This window comes from Hippopotamus amphibius, chromosome 6 (assembly GCF_030028045.1).
Source record: "Hippopotamus amphibius kiboko isolate mHipAmp2 chromosome 6, mHipAmp2.hap2, whole genome shotgun sequence".
In the NCBI taxonomy this organism is placed as follows: domain Eukaryota; kingdom Metazoa; phylum Chordata; class Mammalia; order Artiodactyla; family Hippopotamidae; genus Hippopotamus; species Hippopotamus amphibius.
The window spans coordinates 102,392,045-102,418,394 of record NC_080191.1 but is presented as its reverse complement, the minus strand read 5'-3'; the positions used below and the strand labels follow the sequence as shown (position 1 = coordinate 102,418,394).

At 40.4% G+C, this 26,350-nt stretch overlaps 2 protein-coding genes across 2 annotated transcripts in view; one reads left to right on the top strand and one right to left on the bottom strand.

Moving 5' to 3' along the window:
• Positions 1 to 26,350, top strand: part of LOC130855737 (collagen alpha-4(VI) chain-like) — a 108,054-nt gene that overhangs the window by 24,815 nt on the left and 56,889 nt on the right. The window contains exons 8-16 of the mRNA XM_057739699.1: positions 3,029 to 3,363; positions 4,383 to 4,461; positions 10,758 to 10,903; positions 11,057 to 11,149; positions 12,697 to 12,750; positions 20,592 to 20,663; positions 21,724 to 21,750; positions 23,264 to 23,308; positions 25,205 to 25,258. Coding sequence (XP_057595682.1) covers positions 3,029 to 3,363; positions 4,383 to 4,461; positions 10,758 to 10,903; positions 11,057 to 11,149; positions 12,697 to 12,750; positions 20,592 to 20,663; positions 21,724 to 21,750; positions 23,264 to 23,308; positions 25,205 to 25,258 — 905 coding nt within the window. The remainder of the gene's footprint in view (positions 1 to 3,028; positions 3,364 to 4,382; positions 4,462 to 10,757; positions 10,904 to 11,056; positions 11,150 to 12,696; positions 12,751 to 20,591; positions 20,664 to 21,723; positions 21,751 to 23,263; positions 23,309 to 25,204; positions 25,259 to 26,350) is intronic.
• LOC130855738 (histone H3.3A-like) lies at positions 6,590 to 7,000 on the bottom strand. The gene has a single exon (XM_057739700.1). The coding sequence runs from the start codon at positions 6,998 to 7,000 to the stop codon at positions 6,590 to 6,592; it is 411 nt and encodes a 136-aa protein (XP_057595683.1).

Sequence of the window (26,350 nt, the reverse complement as noted above, 5' to 3'; positions counted from 1 at the left end):
TATAGTAGAGTATGGTATGGCATAGTAGAGTGTGGTCTAGTATAATATAGTATGGTGTAGTATAGTATAGCATAGCATAGGATGCTGTAGAATGGTATAGTAATGTATAATAAAGTATTGTATGGTACAATAAAGTATAGTATATGGTATAGAATCATATGGAAGAATATATAATGAAACCCATAAAGCCCAATACGCCTACATCAACCGCATGAGAAGCAGATGCTATTATTATGATACTCAATTTCCAGGTGAGAAAAACAAGAGAGAGGTTAAGAAGCACAGGTGGGAAATAATGGAGGCAGGGTTTGAACTTCCCAGCAGTTTGGTGTCAAAAGCCAGAGCCAATTTTTTAGAGTATTAAATTAATATTTTTGATTCTACTATCTAAAGAATATCAACTACTTTGCAGTGCCTTTGGTGAATTCAGAAATCAATTGAAAAGAGTGCATGTGTAAAAATTTTTTTTTTTAAATAAACATAGATTATGGGATGTCCTTAAGCAGTTCAGTTCTTCAGGAATCAAAGTCCTATTTTTTTGTTTGTTCTGTTTTGTTTATATGCACCTGGTGATTATCCTGGGGAATACAGGATTCCAGCTTCTCTTCTCAGGTCATTTTGAACCATGTAGTAAATTAGGATTTATATTTATCTCCAACTCTGTCTTAGCTGGTACTTTAATAATGGCTAAACCTAATTATTTCTAGAATTCTAGAGTCATAAAGCTGAATGAGATAGACCTTAGAGGTTATCTGGCGAGGTTCAACCCTCTCCATTAACAGGGAAAGAAAATACTCCTTGCATTACAGGATAACGCCAACTGAAAATGTTCCTGGGGAAAACGTAAATTAGAAATGTTGGAATAATATACCATACTCAGAAATTCCTTTTTTCTGAATTTAGATCTGATATAGAAATAAGATTTACATCTGTGAGAACTCCTTATGGCAAATTTCAATTAGAGACTTAAAAATCAAAACAAAACCAAGATATTTTATATGGAAGGAAAGGAGGAAGGCATTTTCTGTCTTTTCTATTCCGGAAACATACCTGGCCAGCTAGCACAGAGTGTGACATTTAGGGGATTGACAACTCATGGGTCAGCCCTGGATCTCAGGTCCCTGAGAAACTTTAAGCCACCATTTATGATTCTTTTCACTGGTAAAGGGTCCAGTATTTATTTATTTTCTTCAAAATCCCCTCCCCCCAAACCTGCAGTTTTGTTGTGATTGATTCTGGGCCAAATACTCCAGTGCGTGCTGATCTAAGCAGAAAATGTCTACACGGCTTGCCCAAATTATGCTTGTTTTCTGGAAGTAGTTAATAATAGTGGCCCTTTTGTGGTTGATAAGTTACATTTTAAGTTTTTTTCACCCAAATTCTAATCCAGGTGCATTTGTGACCATCAACCTTTGTCTCCTCAGTGGAATTTTGTGGATGGTTTTATTATGAGCGGGTGGGTATAGCCTGAAAAATCAATGGCCCTGCCAATTCCAGCTACACCCTTCTAGGAGGGCTTATGTGTTTTCAGGTAGAAGAAACATAACATTGAGAGTGATTATGAGTCTTGATATTTTCTAATATGCTTCTCTGAAATAAAGTATGTGCATGGGTGATGAAGGAAACTTCCAGGGGAGAAGGAAATAGTACAGCTTGTGCTGAGAGAGACTCAAGGCTCATTCATATTTTTGTCTTCATTCACTTGGCAAACATTTAATGAGCACGTGTGTTAGTCAATGGGAAAGTGAGGCGATATAGTCTCTACTATGAGGGAATGTTTGTTCAGAGAGATAGAAGGTCAAGTAAAGTAACAATGGATATGCAGGGGCATTTAATAACTCAGCTTGAGGACCTGGGGACATGAGTCACAGAGGCTTTAAGGAGGGTATCACTTGAACTGCAACTTGAAGGACATGTATGAGTTAACCAGGTTGGTTTGGGTGGAGGGGAGGGGAAAGGACACTTCAGGTAGAAGGAATAGGCATAGAAGTATGAAATAGTACATGTGTATCAGTTAGCTTTAGCTGTGTAAGAAGCCACCCCCCAAATTAAACAACAAAGACCTGTCAATAAACAATCATTAATAAGAATAGAAAAGAGTTTTATTTGAGCCAAACTGAGGATTAGCCTGGAAGCTGACTTCCCAGATTCCTCTGAGAAACTGCTCTGAGAAGTAGAGTTTTCAGCACAGCCTTTTTTTTTTTAATTTATTTTTTATTTTATTATTTATTTATTTATTTATTGGCTGTGTTGGGTTTTTGTTGCTGCACATGGGCAGTGAGTGGGCGCTACACTTTGTTGTGGTGCATGGGCTTCTCACTGTGGTGGCTTCTCTTGTTGCAGAACATGGGCTCTAGGCACATGGGCTTCAGTAGCTGTGGCTCGCAGGCTCTAGAGCACAGGCTCAGTAGTTGTGGTGCACAGGCTTAGCTGCTCTGTGGCATGTGGGATCTTCCTGGACCAGGGCTCGAACCTCTGTCCCCTGTATTAGCAGGCAGATTCTTAACAACTGTGCCACCAGGGAAGTCCTTCAGCAAAGTTTTATATCTTGCCAGAATAAAGAACATTAAATAAGTTAGGGGTACATTTCTTCAAGTTTTCAAAAAAAAGAACACTCCAGCATGTACACAGCCAGTCAGCATGGCCTTGGCACCTGGGAAGGGAGTCTTATCATCAAAGGAGGACCAACATTGGCATTCCAAGAAGAGGGGCATTTAATCTTTATATTTAACATGGACATTCTTTACTTTTGTGTCCTTTACTCTAATAATTAAAGCAGATGTGCAATGTGTGTTTGATAGGTCACAAATAGGCTACTTTAGTTAGCATAAAATTCAAGTTAACTCGTATATAAGCCAGAAAAATTATATCTCAATATGTGAAAATTTCTTTTATCACATTATTTAGCTTACACTTCTGTGGGTTGGCTGGAGTTTCTTCTTATAGGACCGGCTTGATTGATATCTTCTGGGCTGGGCTGTGCACCTATAGATCTCTAATTTGATTTCCTTCTCTTCCACCTTCAAAGGATGCAACGTAGATTTGTCTGTAGGAATTGATCTGTCCACTCCCACGAGGCAAGTTCAGCAGAAGCTTCAAGTGTTGCTGCCAGAGCTGATGCAGGAGCTGGCTGTGCTGTCCAATATCAGCTGTAGTGTTCCTGGTCTGACTTACGTGATGTTCCGTTACCTGGTTCCCAGCGCAAAGGGCCAGCTTATCTTTGACTCCAGTTTTGAAAAGTACAGTAATGAGACCATTCAGAAGTTCTTGATTCATCAGGCTGCCAGTAGCAACCAAATGGATGTGGATTTTTTGCAGTCCCTCGGAGAGAGTGCTATCCATCTCTCTTCTGCCAAAGTGAAGGTAATAATTGCTGAGAATCCATGTTATGGAGCCGTTAGGCAGGGTTGGAGGGATAAGGCTTTTGTGACTGAGGCCAACTAAACTGTTCTTCACTGGAGAGCTTGCATAGACGAACTCCGTTCTCTTACTCAGTAAAGACCAAGAAGAGATTGTTTTCATTCAATCAATAAATATTTACTAAGCCCTAGAGGCTCTGTGCTGAATGGCAGTAGGGATAAAAGGATAAAGTTCCTGCACCTAAGCTGCCCACGGTCCAGATTCTTTATGGCATAAATTCATTCCAAAGACAACTGGGAAGCTACTAACTCCTGTGGTGATTCATTGCCATGTAGAGTAGGACCCATTATTTTTTTAATCAGCCTCTAGAACCATCTTTAGTGAAAAGTAAAGTCTCCCTAGCACAGCCGCCCTCCTCCTTTCGTGGTACCCCAGAACTATGCACCCACAGAAGTCCACAGAGATGAAAAGATCTCATGTGACATGTATTAGGAAATGATATCCCTGAACTTTGAAAGTTACAATTGAATTTTTCTTTCAATCCTGCATCCAATGGATTTATTTCTTGAAAAATGTAATTCACTTTTTAAGTTAAATTTTTCTGTGAGTAAAGGTAACATATTTTAATTGTAGAAAATGCATTAAAATTTTGGGAGTTTTGCATTGATGCAGATGAATATTGTAAGACAATTTTTGAAAGATATTTTTAAGTGAATCCATTCAGCTAGTTCAAATATTCGGTTTTTTTTTTTGGATGGGGGAAGTATGTGTAGGAGGACATTGAAGTATAAGTGAATGTGTAATAAAGTAACAAATAGATGAATGGGTGAAACAGAACAGAACAGGGTGAAAGGCTGGGTACAGCCAGGAGAGCAAAGTTTACTCTTGCTCTTTTAAAGAGGTATGCAACTTACAGCATTCATCTTCTCCACTGCCTTTCCCCCTCTTCCTTTCCTTCCTCCTCCTTCTCCCACCTCCTTCTCTCCCTGCTTCCCCACCACCCTCTCGCTCATAAACAACAGGTCCTTTTAGTATTCACAGATGGACTGGATGATGATTTAGAGAGACTGAAGGAAACATCCGAGCTTCTCCGCAGCAAAGGTAAGTGCAGGGAGTTGCCCTGCGTGGGCCTTGTTCCTCCCTCGAGAGCTGAGATGATCTTTCAGATTTCCAGATGGCACTGGAATCTGTAAGCCCCCGTGCTAACCTAGGTGGTGGGAGTTCAGTGCCCACCAGGCTGATTCCCAGTCTCCCTCTTCATGTGAATCAGGGGGCTCTCACGGCTGAGAGACCCAGGGCCCCACCTCCCTGCCACCGACCAAGGGTTGCTCTGAGTGAGATAGGATGGACCAATTCCCAGCCTGGCGTCTGCTTTGGGGGGTTCAGGGGCAGCTCCTGCTTCCTGGGGAGTGGGTGCTCTCCACTCTTTTAGGCTATCTAGGGGTCCATTTGTCTCCTTTTCATAAACTAAAATCACCCTAAGGCTGGGCCTTACATTTTCCACTGTCCTTCTTTCCTCCTTTGCTCCCTGATTCTTCCTCTTTATCCATCTCCAAGGTCTGCTGCATACGTATGTGTATATGTACATATATATCCATATAATCGAAGTATAGTTGGTTCACATTATTATATTAGTTTCAGATGTCCAAGATAGTAACTCAATATCTTTAGAGATTGTACTCCATTTCCAGATATTATAAAATACTGGCTATATGATATATCCTTGTAGCCTTTTATACATGGGAGTTTGTTTTTCTTAGTGCCCTACCTCTGTCTTGCCACAACACCCTCCCCACTGGTAACTACTAGTTTGTTCTCTATACCTGTTATAGTCATTCATTTGCTTTATTTTTTATGTTCTACATATAAGTGATAACGTAAAGTATTTGTCTTTCTCTGTCTGACTTACTTCGCTAAGCATAATACTCTCCAGGTCCATCCATGTTGTTGCAAATGGCAAGATTTCATTTTTCTTTATGGCTGAGTAATATATCCTTGTATATACCGTTGACCCTTGAACAACCCGGGGGTTAGGGGTGCCAGCCCCCCGTGCAGCTGAAAATCCATGTGTAACTTTATAGCTGGCCCTCCGTATCCACGATTCAATTCACAGTTGAATCCATGGATTCAACCAGCCACACATCATGTAGTACCATAGTACTCATTTATTGAAAATGTCTGTGTATAGGTGGACCCATGCAGTTCAAACCCCTATTGTGCAAGAGGCAACTATATATACCACATCTTCTTTATGCATTCATCTATTGATGGACACTTAGGTTGCTTCTATATCTTGACTATAGTAAGTAATGCTGCTATGAACATTGGGGTGAATGTATCTTTTTCTTTTTTCTTTTTAGCTTAATGTATTTTAATAGCAAACTTACATGAACAGCACAGAAGACAGACAACACTGAAAACTTGTACTTGCATGTAGGACAACTCAGTTAGAAAAGTATAGTGAATGGATGGAATCTACTGTATGATAAAAATGCTACAAACACCATTTAGTTGCAGTCAATAAGAAATTTACTTGTTTTAAAAAATCCAAATGCTGGCATTGTCCAGAAAAATTTAACAGGTTGTATTTATAATTGCTATAAAATTGAACTGCTGAAAATGTTCACTGAAACATTTTGACCTGCATTCGTACTTTATGTCTCTGCATGTATATTAAAAATTCACACACAAATTAAAATGGAAAAACTGCCAATACCTGATTTCTGTCCCCTATTTTTCCACTTGCAATCATATACTTAGGTACATTTTGACCCCATGGCAAAAGAATCTAATGTTCAGAACTACCATTAACAGGAAGAAGAGAATAATGAAATGTTTCCCATCATAGTGGATTCTTTCTTTAAAAGAATTTTTTTATTAATTTTATTTATTTATTTGCTGCATTGGGTCTTCGTTGCTGCATGCGGGCTTTCTTTAGTTGTGGTGAGTGGGGGCTACTCTTCGTTGCAGTGTGTGGGCTTCTCATTGCGGTAGCTTCTCTTGTTGAGGAGCACAGGCTCTAGGCGCCCAGGCTTCAGTAGTTGTGGCACATGGGCTCAATAGTTGTGGCTCACGGACTCTAGAGCACAGGCTCAGTAGTTGTGACGCACAGGCTTAGTTGCTCCTCTGCACGTGGGATCTTCCCGGCCCAGGGGTCCAACCTGTGTCCCCTGCATTGGCAGGCAGATTCTTGACCACTGTGCCACCTGGGAAGTCCCATAGTGGATCCTTAAGCACGTTCTCCACGTATGCGGCGTGCCAGCTGGATGTCTTTTGGCGTAATTGTTACACATTTGGTGTGGTTAGCACACAGATTGGTGTCTTCAAAAAGGCCAACCAGATAGCCCTCATCTGCCTCCTGCAAAGCACCAATGGCTGTACTCTGGAAGCACAGATCTGTTTTGAAGTCCCGAGTAATTTCCCGCACCAGATGCTGGAAGGGAAGTTTGTGAGTCAGAAGTTCAGTAGACTTCCAACCCCGTCTAATTTCATGGCGTGCCAAGGTACCAGGCCTGTAACGTTGAGGTTTCATCACTGCGCCAGTAGAGGGCACACTCTTGCAAGCGGCTTTTGTAGCCTGTTGCTTCCTCAGTGCTTTACCACCCGTCTGTTTGCGGGCAGTCTGCTTTGTACGAGTCATGGTATAGATGTTACTGAGCCCAGGCTCGCTGTGCTGCCACACGACAGGCCAAGGTCGAGATGTTGAGGCAAGGAATAGTGACTTTGTTTGGAGAGCAGCAGACCGAGAAGATGGTGGACTAGTGTCCCCCCAAACCATCTTATCAGGGTCTGGATGCCAGTTTCTTTTCTAGAACAGAGAGTGGGAGGATGTGAGGAAGTAAAGTAAAAAGGCCATTAGTTTCGTAAAACTAACTTGGCCGGCATAGGGGAGGGGATAATTTCTTCTTTTCTGCAGCCATTCACAGGTGGGCAGGGTCAGATTGTCTCTGTGAACTGAACAGAGGCACTTTACTTTAACATTGAGGCAGAGGGGCAGGGTTCCTGGAGGCAGGCCATCATGTATGATTATAACAACAAAAGCAATGAAAAGCAAAGGTTAAAGTAAAAGAAACAGATCCAACATGAAGTCAGATCTTGCTCTTCCCTGTTACATAGAGACCTCCTTACTTACCCCCCTGCTCCTTTGTCTGGAGCTCGGAGAGCTAGAGGTGGCAGTGGTCTTGGAGAGTGATGGTAGCACAGCAGCGGACGAAAGGCAGGCTGAAGGGCTGCCAGCTCCTGCCCAGATGACCACCCATCTGCCCCCATGTTAACTCCAGCTCCCCAGCCCCACTCTGAATGTATCCTCTTGAATTAGTGTTTTTGTTTTCTTTGGATATATACCCAGAAGTAGAATTGCTGGATCATATGGTATTTCTAATTTTAGATTTTTGAGGAAACTGCACACTGTTTTCCATAGTGGCTGCACCAATTTACATTCTCACCAACAGTATTGGAGGATTCCCTTTTCTGCACACACTCTCCAGCATTTGTTAATTTGTAGAGTTTAAAAAAAATTTTTTTTATTGGCGTATAGTTGATTTACAATGTTGTGTTAGTTTCAGGTTACAGCTAATTGAATCAGTTATACATACAACATATATCCACTCTTTTTTGTTTTTTATGATTCATTTCCCGTATAGGCCATTACAGAGTGTTGAGTAGAATTCCCTGTGCTATACAGCAGGTCCTTATTAGTTATCTATTTTATACATAGTAGTGTGTATATGTCAGTCCCAATCTCCCCACCTTATCCCCTAGTAAGTTTCTTTCTACATCTGTGGCTCTACTTCTGTTTTGTAAATAAGTCCATTTTTTTTTTTAGATTCCACATATAAGTGATATCATGTGATATTTGTCTTCCTGTGTCTGACTTACTTCACTCAGTATGACAATCTCTAGGTCCATCCATGTTGCTGCAAATGGCATTGTTTTGTTCTTTTTTGTGGCTGAGTAATAGTCCATTGTATATATGTGCCACATCTTCTTTATCCATTCCTCTGGGCATTTAGGTTGCTTTCATGTCCTGGCTATTGTAAATAGTGCTGCAGTGAACATTGGGGTGCATGTATTTTTTTAAATTATGGTTTTCTCTGGGTATATGCCCAGGAGTGGGATTGCTGGGTCATATAGTAGTTCTATTTTTAGTTTTTTAAGGAGCCTCCATACTGTTCTTCATAGTGGCTGCACCAATTTACATTCCTACCAACAGTGTAGGAGGGTTCCCTTTTCTCCACATCCTCTCCAACATTTATTGTTTGTAGATTTCTTGGTGATGTGTAGACTTTCTGATGATAGCCATTCTGACAGGTGTGAGGTGATATCTCATTGTGGTTTTGGTTTGCATTTCTCTGATGATTAGTGATGTTGAGTATCTTTTCATGTGCCTGTTGGTCATCTGTATGTCTTCTTTGCAAAAATGTCTATTCAGGTCTCCTGCCCATTTCTTAATTGGGTTTTTTTTTTTTTTTGTTTATTTATTTTTTTTGTTTTTTTGGTATTGAGTTGTATGAGCTGTTTGTATATTTTGGATATTAACCCCTTACTGGTCATATCATTTGCAAATATCTTCTCCCACTCCATAGGTTGTTTTTTCATTTTGTTGATTGTTTCCTTTGATGTTAGGTCCCATTTCTTTATTTTTGCTTTTGTTTCCTTTGCCTTAGGAGACAGATCCAAAAAAATAATGCTATGATTTTTGTCAGAGTTTTTCTGCCTATGTTTTCTTCTAGGAGTTTTATGGTTTCTGGTTTTTTATTTAGGTCTTTTATCCATTTTGAGTTTATTTTTGTATATAGTGTGAGAAAATGTTCTAATTTTATTCTTTTAACATGTCTGGTTTTCCCAGAACCACTTATTGAAGCCACTGTCTTTTCTCCATTGCATAGTCTTGCCTCCCTTGTCATAGATTAATTGACCATATGTGTGTGGGTTTATTTCTGGGCTCTCTATTCTGTTCCATTGACCTTTGTGTCTGTTTTTGTGCTAGTAGGTGTTTTGATGACTGTAACTTTGTAGTATAGTCTGAAGTCAGGAGCATGGTAACTCCAGCTTTGTTCTTTTTTCTCAAGATTGCTTTGGCAGATCAGGGTCTTTTGTGGTTCCATATAAAATTTAAGATTATTTGTTCTAGTGTGAGAAATGTCATGGGTATTTTAATAGGTATTGCATTAATTGAATATATTTGCGACAGCTTGCTTTCAACTGAATTTAATCCATAGATTGCCCCTGGAAGTTTAAAATGTTGCAACATCTCTGGAAGGGAATTGGGAATATCTGACAAAGGACCGCAAACTTTGCCTACTTGCTGGATTAGCAATTCCATTTCCAGGAATTTATTTTAAGGAATAATTAAGAATATGTATACAACTTTTAACCACAAGGTTTTTTTTTCTTTTTTTTAACCATAAGGTTTTAAAGCAGCCTGTTTACAACAGCAAAACACTGACGTGTGTGTGTGTGTGTGTGTGTGTGTGTGTGTGCGCGCGCACCTATGTGTGAATTTAGTGTTGAGCGTGTTAACAGTATTATTTGTTCTGAAATTCTACAGTGCTTTCTAGCCAAATCTGAAAAGTGTTCTTGTCCATACGTTTTCTGTTTTGTGGAAAAATGCAGATGACCTTTTAGTGCCTGCATAGGTAGGTGAGGCTAAGTACAATGAGAAACAACCTTCACATCTCAGTGGCTTAAACTAGCAAGACTGTATCCACCGTGTGTCTCATGCCCTTCCTCTGTGCCTCTTCATCCTCACTCAAGAACCCAGGCAGAAGGAGGGGGTCTGTTCCTGTGATGGGGAGAGGACATGGGGCAATGTGTGCACTGCTCTTAACATTTCTCCCAGGGAGTGACCTGGGTCACTTCTGCTCACATTTCATTGGTCAGAGCAAGCTGTATGGACAGTTCTAACTTTCATGAGATAGACAGTATTTTTACAGGTAAAGAACTGAGGCTTAATGAGAATTTATAACTTTCACAAAGAAGTGAAATCCTATCCTGTGCCCTTGAGTAGAGGAACCAAAATATTTGTGAACGATCACTGTCACAGTTTCTAAGAGTAAACTGCAAGTCTGCTTCAAGAATGGGTTTTAAAGGATGCAACTTAATACAATAATGGGGGAAAACCCTGTATGGAAAAATAGGGGCTATAAGAAAGCTCTCAGAGTCCTTTTTGGTCCCACCTAACTTTACCTTTTAGCTGCTGGGATTGAAAGGTATCAGGCCAATTCTTCGAGAAGGCATGCCATCAGCTGGTTTTGATTTTAACACAAATGCTGTTTGAGACAAGACAGATGAGGATATAGGAAGGGTGGGGTGATGGATGGATATCTGAGGCCAAAACAAAATCAGACCCCTCAAAGGACATGCAAGTACATTGCCTCCCTGTTGGTGTTTTGAAGGATTCTCTGGACTCCTGACTGTTGGCCTGGAAGGTGTCTATAAATTAGAGGAGCTCCAGGAGCTGGAGTTTGGCAGAGGATTTGCATATACTCAGCCTCTCAGCATCACACTGCAATCTCTTCCAAGCATCTTACGGAAGCAACTTGTAAGTTGTTTTTTTTAAGCACCACCCTTTACTAGGTCTATTCATTCTAATAATTTTTAAAATCTTGAGGGAATTTTGTATCTTTAGTGTGTAATGTGACGTAGGTTAATACAGATGAAAAAAATCATTATGTGACATGGATTCTGTTTTCAGGATATAGTTGTAGAAAGAACATGCTGCAATACGTATATAAAGTGCTTTGGAGAAGATGGGGACAGAGGTGATGGTGGGAGCCCAGGGAGGAAGGTGAGAACTTGTTGGGTGTGCGTGAGGGAGGTGGGAGAGAGATTTCGTATCCACTTCACACCAGGCCTGTGCTATGTCTTTAACACACCTTTTCTAATTCTATCCTCTTAACAAAACTCTTCTACAGGTGTGAAATTGAGGCTTAGAGAGGGAACACCACTTTCCCAAAGTTGCACAGTTACAATGAGGCATTTTGGGATTTAAGCCCCTATATCTGCCTGACTCCAGGGCTCACATTCTTTCTGCTATATTATTCTGTCTGCTTACATTTATTTGACACTTTCACAGATTCTACAACTGCAGAGAAGTGTTCACTTGGCCACAAAAATGTCACATGTCTAACATCTGTTTTCTTTATGGTACTCAAAGCCTCTTCCCCTCTGATGTAATATTCTATTTTATAGCATTAAACTTTGAGGATAGATATAGTCACTGATTTACTGGTGGTTAATTTTCATCTCTCTGTTAACTCTAGGGTTAAGTGATAGGAAAACTACTACTTCATACTTTTAGAGGAGTCTATCCCATTAGAAATGGTCCTCGGATACCCAGGGACACAAAAGTTTCATTCTCATGGGACTACAGCTTTATGATGGGTGGGTAATCACTAATCCACATGTAAGGCTGAATCAAATCCATTGGCTTTTACATTCTCTTTTTGTAAGGTTTTCCATGAGATGGTTGGAATAAGCTCTTGCTAACTTTGCAGATCAATCTTAATTTAGAACAGTGTGTAATTACTTTGTGAAAAATATATTGTAATCATGCCTTAGCACTGGATTTTTTTCCCCTCTTATTATTCTTAAATATGGGATTGGAGGGCCAGAAAATCAAGCTTGGGAACCTCTTGACGTTTTTTTTTTTAATGACTCAAAGACCATGCCTCTAAGACCAAAGTTGTGAGTGTCTTGAATTCTTGACTTCTCTACTCTTTCTGTCTGTTAGAATTCAGTGCTTGGTTGTATTACATTCATCTTGGTTAATTACAAATAGATGATGGCTCTCCTGTTTTATTGACTAGTTTTTAGACTAAATAAATATCTCTGGCTATAAAATGGCAAGCCAGACTTCCTTGAGAGGAAATGGTTTGTGTATTTAGAGATCTAAAAAGAGTAAAAAAAAAGAGAGAGAGAGACTAAAGAGCTGAGTCATACAGAAATAACCATTTCTTGTAAGTAATATGGGCTGCAACATTTTTGTTTACTGATGTTTTGTAAAACCAGTTCAAAGCCCTCTTTAAAATAAAAGTTTGCCTCATTTATCTAGAAACTAGTTTTGGCTTGGATTTTCACAATGGAATGGCTTAAAAAGGTATTTTAGAAAAATAAAAATAGGTTGATATACCAGGCTAGAGAGACAAACAGTTATAAGACAGCCCGAGAGTATTTATTTCTATGTGTCTCTGTGTGTTATGCTTGACATTTAGTAGATTCTCAATAAAATGTCAAGTCAGTGAGACAGGGTGTCTATTAATCGCAATTTTATTTCATGCAGATTTGAGAAATGAATGATTTGGGTCTAAGTTACTTATTTTGATTTCTTCTCAGGGAGGAAGGGGCTCTGATGGGTTACCTGGTCATCCTGGTGAAGATGGTAGTCATGTAAGTACTAAATCGTATTTTTTTCTTTAAAGGAATATGATAAAATGGGTCAACTATTAGTCATACTTAATTGCGCTTAAGCCATGAAAGTTTTTCTCATCTATGCCATTTAGAATGGGCTTAAAATGTCTATATAAAAATAACCATTTAGTATAACAAGTGTCAAGTGGATAAAGTTGGTAAAGATATAACCTCTAGAAGGTGTTTAATGATGAAGTATGGTCTTTGGTTTTTTAATCCGTGAACTTGAGATAACTGAAAAATGTGGTCTAATGTGCATGTGTGTAATATTAGTTGTTAATTGTGAGCTAAGTCACAGGTCGTTTGTTACTATTAATGAGGCAGCCATGCTTGTAAATGGCTTAACAAAGTAAAGAGAACCAAGGCCATTGTCAGAACAAGATCACTCAGATGCCTTCCTGAGTGGCTAAAAAGGTGATGGAGTTATAGTTACCCACTGATGGTTTGCATATAACCCTGGATACACCCTTGGCTGAGGAAAAGCTATCTATCACAGGTGATTGGCCATGGAGAAAAATGTGTACTGTAGAGAGAATTGTTAGCTTAGGGACTGGAATTTACCACATTAGAAATTAAAGCTGAAATAATTTAAAATTATTTTATTTCAAAATAAAAACAAACCTGTGACATAAATAACATATTCCTTTATGAAAAATAACTGTATTTGCCAAAACAAAATATTTTAGTGAGAAGAGTGGCATTGTTTTACATATTTTAAAATGTCTTTGATGTCTAGCTTATTAGAAGACTGATGGATTCCTATATCTGCTTCTGTACTGAGTCGGTTGTGATATCACTTGCTATTGATCCCTGAAAGACTCTGCTGTATACTTGGGAGAGAATATGAGTGAAAAAAGAAAAGATAATATTTTAGTGTAATTGGGAAAACAGTTTTAACTTTGTGAGCACCCCCTCCCAAAGGGTCTTGGGGACCTGCGTGTTCCTGGGACCAAGCTTTCACACTACTGTGTACACAAACATTAATGTTCTAAACACTGCACTTAGCATAGCATGTTGTTTTATTATTCTGAACATTTAGGCTGTTTGACCTTGGAAAGTAAGCAGAAATTAGAGAAAAATGCAGCTGCTGAAAGCTATGTAAACTGATCTGTTTCTTTGGTTATGTTTGTGGGAGAATTGCTCAACTTTTCTCTTTATTTTGCCAGGTAAGCGTAGTCTCAGAGGGTAGAAACCCATTCTGAAACGTGAATTGGAACTTTTGCTGTTTTGCTTAGCAGTAAATATTCCTTCCTGTTTTCATGATGTTTTAAGATGTCCTTTATTTTTACTTTTTTTTTTATTAATTTTTATTGGAGTATGGTTGCTTTACAATGTTGTGTTAGTTTTTGCTGTGCAGCAAAGAAGATGTCCTTAAGAGTTATTTTATTTTTTTTGCTTGGCCTGGGGTTCAACGAGCCTGGCCAAGCTTAAGAGAATATTTAAGGTCTGACTAACCCATTAAGATCATTGATGCCAATTTCAGACAAACAGGATCAACAAACCTGCCTCTGTCTAGGGTGGGAGATGATTTTGTCCCCGTTCTCTGCTGTCTTAACATCCTAAAACCAAGGTATTTTATAAAGGCCCTCTAGTACAGAGCTAGAAGTATAATGTGAGTGACATACATAATCTTATATAATTAAAACTTTCTAGTAGCCACCTTAAAGAAAGGTAAAAAAAAGGGGTGGTTAATTTTAGTAACATATTTTACTCAACTCAATATATCCAACATGTAATCAACATGTAATTGATATAAAAGTTGATGAGATAGCTTACTTTTAAAAATATGCTGTTTTTGAAATCCAGTGCATATTTTACACTTAGAATACATCTCAACTGAACCAGACATGTTTCAAGCACTCGCTGAATGTGACAGTGCAGCTCAGAGAAGCTCATTTCCTTTGCATTTCTCACAAGAGAAGTGACTTCAAACTATGTCACCCTCCGAATGGCTTTCAAAGTCACTTCCCCTGCAAAGTAGGGCAGATTCGTCCACTCGATGGCAGAGACAGCTCTTGCAAGTGGGCAAGATGCAGAACATGTCCAGAATTTGTAGGTTCAAGTTCAAAATGTACAAGTACTACCAAGTCCAAGCTCATGCTGCTCACTGCGTGACAGGCCAGTCAACTGAGAGATGAGGTGTTGGGGCAAGGAATAGCGACTTTATTTGGAAAGTCAATAGAGTGAGATGGGGGACATGTGTCCTACGGAACCATCTTGACCGGATTTTGAATGCTATTTCCTTTTTTTAAAAAAATTAATTAATTAATTATATTGGCTGTGTTGGGTCTTTTTTGCTGTGCATGGGATTTCTTTAGTTGTGGTAAGTGGGGGCTACTCTTTATTGTGGTGCACGGGCTCCTCATTGCTGTGGCTTCTCTTGTTGTAGAGCACAGGCTCTAGGCACGTGGGCTTCAGTAGTTGCAGCACATGGGCTCAATAGTTGTGGCTCACATGGGCTTCAGTAGTTGCGGCACATGGGCTCAATAGTTGTGGCTCACGGGCTCTAAAGTGCAGGCTCAGTAGTTGTGGTGCACGGGCTTAGTTGCTCCTCGGCAAGTGGGATCTTCTTGGAGCAGGGATCAAACCCATGTCCCCTGCATTGGCAGGCGGATTCTTAACCACTGCGCCACCAGGGAAGCCCTGCTATTTCCTTTTATAGAACAGAGAAGGGGAGCTGAGGAGGTAAAGTAAGAAAAGTGATAAGTTGTTGGAAATATTTTTCTGGTTCCAGCCAGAGTCTGGAGGGGATGTGTTAATTTCTTCTTTCCTGTAGCCATTCACAGGTGGGCCTGGTCAGGATGTTTCCTGTGAGCTAAACAGAGGTATTTTAGCTTAGCACTCAGGCATGGGAGGCAGGATTCTCTGAAATGGACCATTATGTAGACTTTAAGCTTGTTGGCAACATCCCTTGAATGATGAACTTGTAGCAAAAGCAGAGTACAAAGGTTATGTTACCGAATGCAACTTTGTTTACCAGATGCCCAGTGAGGCCAAACACTACCAAAAAAGTCTGAGCCTGGAGCAGAGAAAGATTTATTGTAAGGTCAAGCAAGGAGATGGGTGGCTCATCTCCCCCCTCCCTCCCACAAACCCCGAGCTCCCTGAAGGTTTCAGCAAAGCATTTTTAAAGACCAGGTGAGGGAGGGGCACGCCAGGCTGTGTGATCAGCTCATGCATAATGCTCTGACTGGTTGATGGTGGGGTAACAGAGTGCGGTCACAGGGGTCAACATTATCAGTCCTTAGGCACCAACAGGTCTGGGGGCTCCCTGCTCATGAGTATCAAGTAGTTAATTTTTCCCTGTGGTGGCGGTTTTAGCATCTGAAAACCTCAGACAATATGCAACAGATACTATCATCTAGGTACTCCAGAGAGGAGCTGCAGCGGAGGGCAGGGGGGAGGGGTCCCTGCTCAGTTACAGTTACAGTAAAAGAAACTGATCCAATGTGGAGTCAGACTTGTTCTTCTCTGTCACACAAGGACAAGTAACCAACTCACTGTTCCAGTTATTTATTTCTCCCACCCCCACCCCAAGCAACACCACCACCACCCTTGGTGGTGTAAAACAACAGTCACGGGCTCTGGGTGGGAGTCCATGTTTTGAAAAAGGAACTGTTTCCTGCTATTTGCTGGGTTTCTGGGGTTCCCCTCCCGCCCTCAGGCTTGTGCTGGAGGACCTGCCGCTGCTGCCCTCCGAGGTGGCTTCCTCTCCGTGCCTGGAGGGGCTGGGATGCGGAAGGGCAGGCTGAGGTGGAGCTGCAAGGCTGCTGGGTCTCACGGGGAGGGTCCATTCCAGGAGCCCAGGCCTGAAGCCGCCGAGCTCAGAGCAGCCTCAGAGGTCAGGCGGTGGCTTGCGGCCACATTCGGTTGGGTACAAGGGAGTCCCTAACTCCAGACCAGATTCCAGAGGGGGCGGGGGATGAGACTCCTCCTCGGTGTGGTCGTGCAAGATCACAGGGCAGAAGAGTGCAGAGATTTCCTTATGGCCATCTTTCGAAAATACAATCTGCCAGACTTGTGGATTTTGTATGTTTTAAAAATTTACCTATAATGAGATGGTAGTTTACATATGCACTGATCACACATCAAGCCTTAGTTATATATCAATTTAGTCAGGTTATCTAAGGTCACAAAAAATAGTTACATAATTTGGATAGTAACAAAAACAGCTAACATTTGAGAGCTTCCTATGTGCCAGAGGCACCGCTAACCATTGTGTGTACATTTCCTCATTTCCTTTTCAGCATAAGATACTTTTCTTTTTCTAATTCCCATTTCTCATGTAATAACTTGCACCAGCTCAACGTTTGAAAAGATTTTGGTGATGTAATTCTTTCCATTAAGTCATGACTATAATTGTTAGCTTTAATAAAGCAACTGCTGTGAGCAAATGGAATGCCAATTTTTAAACACGATAGAGCTTAATTCTGAATGAGAAACACAGTAAGCACAGATTTTCTTCTCAAAACAATTTGACATATGTGCCCATTATAAGCCAATTCCCATTTTCTCATGAGAACATCCTAAAAATGTTTTGCCCAATTAGAAAATATGAACTTATAGGGCTGTAGGTGAATTAGACAAATGTCTATATTTAATATTTAACGTAATTACCATAAACATTTTGAAGTCTTTCATTATATAAAAAGATATATTAAATTCGAAATTCTTTTTTCTCTTTCTCATATTTTGTCCAATGATTTTATTGAAGATTCTTCCCATGTAGTTTCTCTATCAGTAACTTCAGCATTGCTGAAGCCACTTCTTGGAACATCTCACCTGGTTTTCTAGAGTATATTGTGTTCACTTCTAAGTTTTTAAAGATGAACCACTTTTAAGTCTGCTTATGAAATAAAGTCTGTCATTGCAAATTTTACTTCCAGCTTCAAAAACCCATTGCCTTATTTTTCTTCGAAGAATATCTTTATGGTTTCTACCATGTAATCACAAATTCTATTGTTTGTAAAAGTGATTGTTAAAAGTCTTGTTTCATGGTAGATAACATTTGAAATTGTGAGGTCTTACCCTCATATATAATAAATAATCTCAGTTAGATTTTCTTACCTCCATTTTTTTCCCTTTTTAAACTTTATAGCTGACCTACATAAACATCCCATAAATATCTCAGATTAACTGACTGGGTGTCAGTAGTATGCTGTTCAAAGTTAAGTAATGGAGAGAGTCTTCCAAATATGAGAAACTTTGTGAAGACTATGTGAAGATTCGCAAAAAGAATATTTAGGAATATTCTTTTTTTCTTTCCTTTTTTAAAAAATTTTTAATTTTTTGGCTGCATTGGGTCTTCGTTGCTGCTCATAGGCTTTCTCTAGTTGTGGTGAGCAGAGGCTACTCTTCATTGTGGGGCGCGGGCTCCTCATTGTGGTGGCCTCTCTTGTTGTGGAGCACGGGCTCTAGGCACATGGGCTTCAGTAGTTGCAGCTCGAGGGCTCAATAGTTGCAGTGCATGGGCTCTAGGGTGCACGGGCTTGAGTAGATGTGGCTCATGGGCTCTAGAGTGCAGGCTGAGTAATTGTGGCACACGGGCTTAGTTGCTCCACAGCATATGGAATCTTCCTGGGCCAGGGATGGAACCTGTGTCCCCTGCATTGGCAGGCAGATTCTTAACCATTGCACCACCTGGGAAGTCCAGGAATACTTTTTCTTCTGGGGAATAATTTTGAGAAAACACATAACCATGTATGTACAGCAACTGAAACATTAGAAACTGGAAGCAGAAGTCATAGGAGTGGGGGTTTTTTCCTTCACAATTTTCCTTTTAATTTTTAATTGTGATAAAATACACATAACATCAACTTTACCATCATTACCATTTTTAAGTGTACAGTTCAGTGGTATTAAGTATATTCATGTTGTCATGCAACTGTCCCCACCATCCATCTCCAGAACTCTTTCCATTTTGCAAACTGGAACACTGTACCCATTAAACGCTAACTCCCCTCTCCCCACAACCCCTGGCAACTGCTATTCTACCTTCTGTCTCTATGACTTTGACTACCCTAGGTGCCTCATTAAATAGAATCATACAGTATTTGTCTTTTTGGCTTATTTCACCCAGCATAATTGTTACTGAATGCAGGTGCATGTGTCCCATGCACAGTGAGGCCAAATGAACCGAAGTGGAGTTTGGAGCAGAGAAAGGTTTATTGCAGGGACACACAAGGAGACAGGTGGCTCGTGCCCCCAGAATCCTGAACTCCTCAAAGGGCTGGAGGTGTACTCAAATTCACGTCTGTCGGAAGCCAGAACTTGTGCTTGTCTCACTATCTCTTGCTGGCTCTTAGGTATAAGACACCTCATTTGTCCACTCCATGTGACTTGCGAAGTACTTTCAATACAGTATCTCATGTGTTCAATGCAGCAGTCCTATGAATGGTTAGAATCAGTGTTATCCAGATTCATATTTTATCCGTAGAGGAAATTGTAATTTATAGAGTCATGTACTCACAAAACAAGTGGGAAGCAGAACTAGTGTTGCTGCGTCTAAGCTTGTAGTGCTCACCCCTTGACAGGCTAGTAAACTCGGAGATGAGGTGCTGGGGCAAGGAATAGCAACTTTATTTGGAAAGCCGGCAGGCCAAGAAGGTGGTGGACTCATGTCCCAAAGAACTGTCTTGCCTGAGTTAGAATTTAGGCTTCTTTTGTACAGAAAGGGGAGGGAGTAAAGTCAAACATTTCCTGGTTCCAGCCAGCTTCCAGAGTGGATGTGTTAATTTTTGCCTCCCTGCAGTCATTCACAGGTGGGCCTGGTCAGGATGTTTCCTTGAGCTAAACAAAGGTGTTTTAGCTTAGTGCTCATTACCTAGGAGGCAGGGTTCCCAGAGATGGGCCGTTAGGTATAATTTAAGCTTATAGGCAACATCCTTTTAGTGATGAACTTGTAATAGAATATAAAGGTCCTTTCCTATTACACTAGGACTCGAACCCAGGTACTTTCATTCTAGACCCAGGGTACCTCTCACTTTCCTATGTTCCATTTTACTGTCCTGGTCAGCTTATGTAGGGAAGTTATCCAGCCTCATTAAAGTCAAAGTTAGGTGTTAACATTTGTAGACCCTCTTTTGATGAAAGCTTATGGGATGTACAGTACTTTCCTAATTTATATTTACTCAGTTTGGCAAAGGGCACAGTATGTACCATTTCCTTCCTTATGCAATACTAGATCAAAAGGTTATATTCATTAATAGGATTCAGGAAGTCATTCTTCAAATCCTGATTGGATGATACTGTGTCAGGCACTGTGCTTAGGGCTGGAAACCCTGAGATAAAGAAATGAGACACTGTCCTTGTCTCCAAGAAGGAGACACGATAGCAGAAGCAGAACATGAAAAGAGATAATAACATGTGATACAGCAGAAAAAGCTTCTCAGAAGAGGAGGTGACATACGTTCCATATCTTAGGGATGGGCAGGATTTCAACTAGAAGAGAAAGAGTTAAATAGTGTGGTTTATTCTTTGTGGAAACACAGGGAAACTTTCATCCAGTTTTAGCTGCCCGAAGGAAATGTTCAAACACACCTTCTGCTCTGTTTGATTTTTACCCATGTGGCTTGACTGAGTTGATAAAACGTCTGGATAATTCGGATTCGTGTGCCTTGCAGTCATCGATGTGGGCAGCTGATGGACGAGCATCCTGACTGCCTTGCAGGGGTCCCATCAGGTCTTTGAGGGTGTGGAAGTGACCGTAAGGACCGTGCCATATTTTAGTCATTCTCTCAGTCTTTATCGACGGTTGGAATTGATTAGGTGGTGACTGAGATAGTTGCTGGTCTGTCTCCATGTGTATCGTTATTCCACAGGGAGAAAGAGGCCCCCGAGGTCTTCCTGGACCCCGAGGTGAGGAAGGATGCCAGGGTACGAGAGGACCCAAGGTGAGTGTGACCTTGAGCTGTGGAATTCTTTCCTTATCTCTGTTTTATCCCTTGAGTTTGAGGGAAATCTTAATTCTTCAGCATAGCTATGATGTTTTAGTTCTTTCTCAGACTGAGGGTTTCCCAGAGTAGAGGCTGAGAAAAGGAGTCGAGTGTAAATAGTTTATTGGGAGGGGACCAAAGTAAACACTGGTAGGGGAGGAGAGGAGTTAGACAGGAGGGAGGGTGGCCTAAAAATGGTGCCTTATTATCTGATACCGCTGTGGGTGGAGAGAGCTTAGTCCTGCAGGGGAACAATGGGAAGAACATGCACCTGTGTGTTACTGCACTGAAGGGGTGAGGGAGCTGGGGTATTCATACACCGCATCCTGTCAGGCACTGGCTGAGGGCTGCTCCCGGGGGCATTAATTCCCCAGCATTTCTGGCCTCTCCTGTGTGTGGACAGGCTCTGGTCCCAGGAAAAAACCCTCAGAAGAGCCACAGAACTGGCAGTTGGAAGTTGGGCTTGAGAACTATGAAAGGTTTAAAGCCTAAAAGGATAACGGGTGGGGCAGCCTTTTTCAGTGGTTGCCTTAAATGTTTCTTAACCTTCCAGGATTAGAGAATCTCCTTTAGTAAGGCCGGAAAGCTTTGTCTATAACCTCAGGGTCTTGTAGAGTTTTCCTGATCACCATGACCCTATTCTGTCTATTCGAACAAGTTTCTCTTTCAGTTAATTTGTCCTGTTACTCCTGGAAGCCTCCTCACGCTTGTGAGTCAGCGTGTTCTCGTTTTTGTTGGACAAAGTATGATTGTTAAAATAAGTGGCAGGTCACTACTGTTTCCAGCTCACCCCTACTGTGTGAGGAGATACAGGGCGCAATTTTCTTCACATTGCAGGTGCAGGGGACTGGTAGTAATTAGAATGCTGTGATGTCTATTATGGTTACTGGAGGAGAAATCTTCATCTTGATCTAAAAATTACATTTCCTTGAAAGTAGGGAACACATGGTTTCCTAAATGAAACAATGGTTTAAAAATCTCATTCAAGCTCAGTGGCTTTTATTCTTCTTAATTTTAGGGAGCAAGAGGATTTTCGGGAGAAAAGGTGAGTTACCTTCCTTACTTTTCTCAAGCTGGAGAACAGATTCTTTGGGAACCGCAGTACCAAGTTCACTTGTCTTTCCTTTGCTTGAGTAAGGTGGGGCTTCAAACTTTTAGAAAAGGGAATGTGTCAGATATTAATGGCCAAGCTGCCACGCTAATGAATGGCTATTTGTAAGGCGTGTGTTTCAGGTTTAAGGCAGAGATCTATATGCTAATTTTCAAGCCTTGCTAACTCTATAGTAATTGAGCTACATGTTTATCATGTTTATTTGGAAGCGTTGGTCCTGGATTCAAGGTGTTGTCAGAAGGATCTGGTCAAGCTGGGTATCAGGTGGGAAATGGATGCTAGGTCAGGGCTGGAAATGACTTTACATTCAGAAGCAAAGTATCCATTTGCTCATTCATTCATTCAAGAAACATTAGGTCCCTGCTGTGTTCCCCACATTATCCTTGGGAATGGTTACAAAGTGGTAAACAGGTCAGACAAGGGCTGATAGAACCCCTTTACTCAGGTCTCCTGGTACCACTGACTCACTCCTCTGGCTTGTGCCACACACGGCATGTAATTTTAGAACAAGAGTTTCGTATGCTTATTTTCATGCACTAACTCAGCTGTACTTTTGCTAAAAAAAAATGCCTGAAACTTGATTTCCTTGTGTGGCCAGTAGGAGTAAATTAACCAACCATCCCACAAATGTGAAGTGCATCTTATTCAGCTTATAAAACTCCAAATATTTTTCTTCAAAAGATGCTTTATAATAAATATATTAACTGTCATTTTGCGTTAGTTGGCAAAATGAAGGGTCCATAATTTGAAAGTGATGAAATGCTTGATGAACTGTCACAGTGCAGCGGCCAGTTTTTACTCTCATCACTAGTTAGCCCAAGTTTTTCAGTTCTTTTCGAAAGAAATGTTTTTGTTTTTAATTGTAAGTCTTTCAAAATGCACACACACGCATACACACCCATCTCATTCCTAATTATTCTGCAATCTTCCAAGTTTACATTATGCAGATTAATTCAGGCATATTTGCCAGTCTTTTTAAGTTAAAAAAATAATCAGTGGCTACTTTTGCGTGCCTTAGCTTCAGAATAAAAGTTGTAAAACAATGAAAAAAAAAAAAACTCAATGGCGAAAGGACCAACGTTAGCATGTAGACACCCGTGAGAAATGTTTCATTCAGGCTTGAGAGGGAGTTACAGTACTTGTCCCAGTGTAAAAGTTTAAAGGCAGTCTTTCTGTCCATTCAAAATTCACGTTCCTTTTTCTTCTTATTTTTTTTCTTTAGCATCTGAAACTGTCAGGAAAAACAGTATGTAACGCTACTATCCATTTTAGGAAGAAAATAACTATTGCTTTTTAATACTTGAATGCAGTGTATAAATGTTTTGGAAGGTCCAGATTCTTCTACCAACTGAGAATAATGATGTTAGCAAGGAAATTAACATCAAAACAATAACCATGTAACCTGGTCCTCTTGTCCCTGACATTCTCATCCTCCTTTGCTCCACAGGGCAACCCTGGTGAGGAGGGTGCTGCTGGCTTGGATGGAGAACAGGTGCAGAAAGTTTCTCATTCTGTCCCTAGGCCCGCCCTGCTCCTACTTGTTTGGTGTTAACACTCTTTGTATGCGTCACGATTAGTCTAGAAATTTAAATAAACATGCATGCTCAACAATGTCTGAGATTAATTTATATATTTGCTATTATCTTCAAAATACAAGGGCCTTAGAAACTTAGCTCGCATATCACATATTGTGGTCCAGTATTTTATTTCCATCTTTTTGTTTTGTTAATTTATACCGAAGAGATGTTGTTATAATTCTTGTTTTATTTAAGCCAGCTGCTTATCTGGCTTTACCCTTGTTTTTGTTACTACCACTGATGCCTTCACAAGAACATGAAAAGATGATGTTTCTTTTGCTGAAGGTGCAACTTTGAGAGTTTTTCTTTAATGAAGATTGTAACTCCCTTGGTTGTTTTTTCCTCTGAAAAATCTCAGGATTTCATCCTTTTTCTTGAGAGATCGTTCTTGGGTAAACTATTTTCTCTCAGCACTTTGGAAATGTAATTTCATACTCTCCTGGCTTCTACGGTCTTTCATTTCCAACAAATAATTGCTGTTCCTTTGTAAGCAATCTTTTAAAGAATATCAGGCTGCCTTACAAATTTCCTTTTGTTTCTAGTTTTCTGCTGTTTCAATATGATGTGTCCAGGTGTGGATTTCTTTTCATCTATCCTGTTTGGGACTTATTAGGCATTTGAATCGAGCATTTGTACCTTCTCTAAGTTTTGGAAAATCCTTAACAGGTTATCATTTTGAAGTTTTTATTTTTCCCATTTTCTCTATGATCTCCTCATGGAAGTCTCATTAAAATTTTGTAGACCTTCTCATTTTATTCTCAATATCTCTTAGCCTCTCTTTCACATTTTCTATTTACCTTTCCGCGCTGCATTCGGAATGATTTCTTCAGCTTCTAGCTCACCAATCCTTATGTCATTGTGTTTAGCATAGCATTTAACCTGCCAATTGGATTTTTAATTTTGGTTACTCTAATTTTCACGTCAAGAAGTTCTATTGGATTCTCTCTCAAAGCTGCTCGGTCCTTTTGTTGTTTTGTTTTGTTTTAAATAGTAGCTTTTTTTTTTTTTTTAACGCATTCTTTTTGGTGATCTAAATGTATCAAGATACTTACTTTGCATTATGATAATCCCGATATCTCTAGTCATTCCAAGTCTGATTTGTTGTCTGTTGGTTCTGCTGGCTTCTTTGTGTGTGTTGTGACTCAGTCAAAACTCATTTTTGATGGGACTTTATCTGTGAGAAGACACTGAGCCTGAGTGGAGGTTGTTTGCTTCTGCCACGTACTTGGTGACGCTACCTCCTGGGATCACTTTAAAATACATGTAGTTTTGGGGACTTCCCTGGTGGTCCAGTGGTTAAGACTTCACCTTCCAATGCAAGGGGTGTGGGTTCAATCCCTGGTTGGGGAGTTAAGATCCCACATGCCTTGGGGCCAAAAATCCAAAACATAAATCAGAAGCAATATTGTAACAAATTCAATAAAGACTTTAAAAATCGTCCACATAAAAAAATCTTAAAAAAAATTAAAAGTAAAATAAAGGTGGTTTTTCACATCACATACTTATAGAGTGACCAGAAGTCCTTAGGGCAGCCAATGGCTATTACTTCCCTAGATTCCTGCCTTCTATTTATTCTGAACTCTAAGGATTTCTCTTTTTCTTTATCAACTCATGGATGTATGTAAGGTGTAATTTAATTTGTTATCTGGATTTTAAATTATTTTTCCAGTGGAAGGTTGTTCAGGGCACCTAGTCTGTCGCACAGTCAGATTTAGAACTTTCTGCTCTTGGCTAGAATGTGAAAGTATGTAAAAAAAGTTTCGGGTGTGACTAATGTAACAAGGATTCTTTGTTTATTTCTCTTTTTCTAGGGTAATCGTGGAGTCCCAGGGTCATCTGGAGAAAAAGGAAATCAGGGAAATAGGGTAAAGTGTGAGGATATTCTTCTCTCCTATTTCTCATATTCCTGCTGCATAAATTGACCTTGACAGCTTATTTTTAAGCTCTGGGAAAGAATTGTCTTGTGGCTTCAGTACTAGATTGGGCGTTACAGGGCAATACCCGTTAGAGGAGCGTGTGAGATCTTTACTGAAGGCCTGACTGCTGATGGTGAAACGAGTCCTAGAAACGAGGTCCCTGAACCTTGTGTGCTTCCTTATGTGCATCCCTCCCTGTCTCAGAAGCTTTTCCCAGCTCCCTGTCACCGGTGATTTAGTTTGACATCCAAGGCCTTTCAACCACATCCTTCACTAGTCTCAGTCAAGAACTATCCTTCCAGCCAGACTGTACTTCTCACTGTGCCCCGAAGTTTCCTTCTGCACACCCACCTCTGTGTCTTGGCCTGTGCTGGGTACCCCATCCTGAAATGACTTTTCCTTGCCTCCATTTTTTAAAAAAATTTTTAAAAACTTTACTGAAGTATAATTGACTTGCAGTGCTGTGTTAATTTCTGCTGTACAGCAAAGCAATTCAGTTATACATACATATTCATTCTTTTCCATGTTCTTTTCCATGATGGTTTATCACAGGATACTGAACATAGTTCCCTGTGCTACACAGTAGGACCTTGTTGTTTATGCATCCTGTGTATAATAGTTTGCATCTGCTAATCCCAAACTCCCAATCCATCCCTCCCCCACCACCTCCCTGCCTTTATCTTCAGCGCTTATTTTAATATTGTTGTGGCTCGAGTGTGGGTTGGAAAAGAATTTCCAGACACAAGTCAGAATGTAAGGAAGATAGAGTTTATTAGAGAGGAGGGATGCTGTAAAGACAGTGGGATGACTTCCTGGCAGACCAGGAGAGCTGACCCTCTCATGGGCTCATAGCCAGCTTTTATAATCCCAAGACAAAGAAAATTCCTGCTAGGAAAATGGCATTAATCGATTGGTCAGTATGCCACAGGCAAAGGGTGTCATTAGGTGATTGGTCAGGTTGCTAAATGTTGGATACTTTACCTAGTAGGGAGTGGGGGAGCCCTTCGACCAAGGTCAAGAGAGCCCTTGCTGACAGCTGCT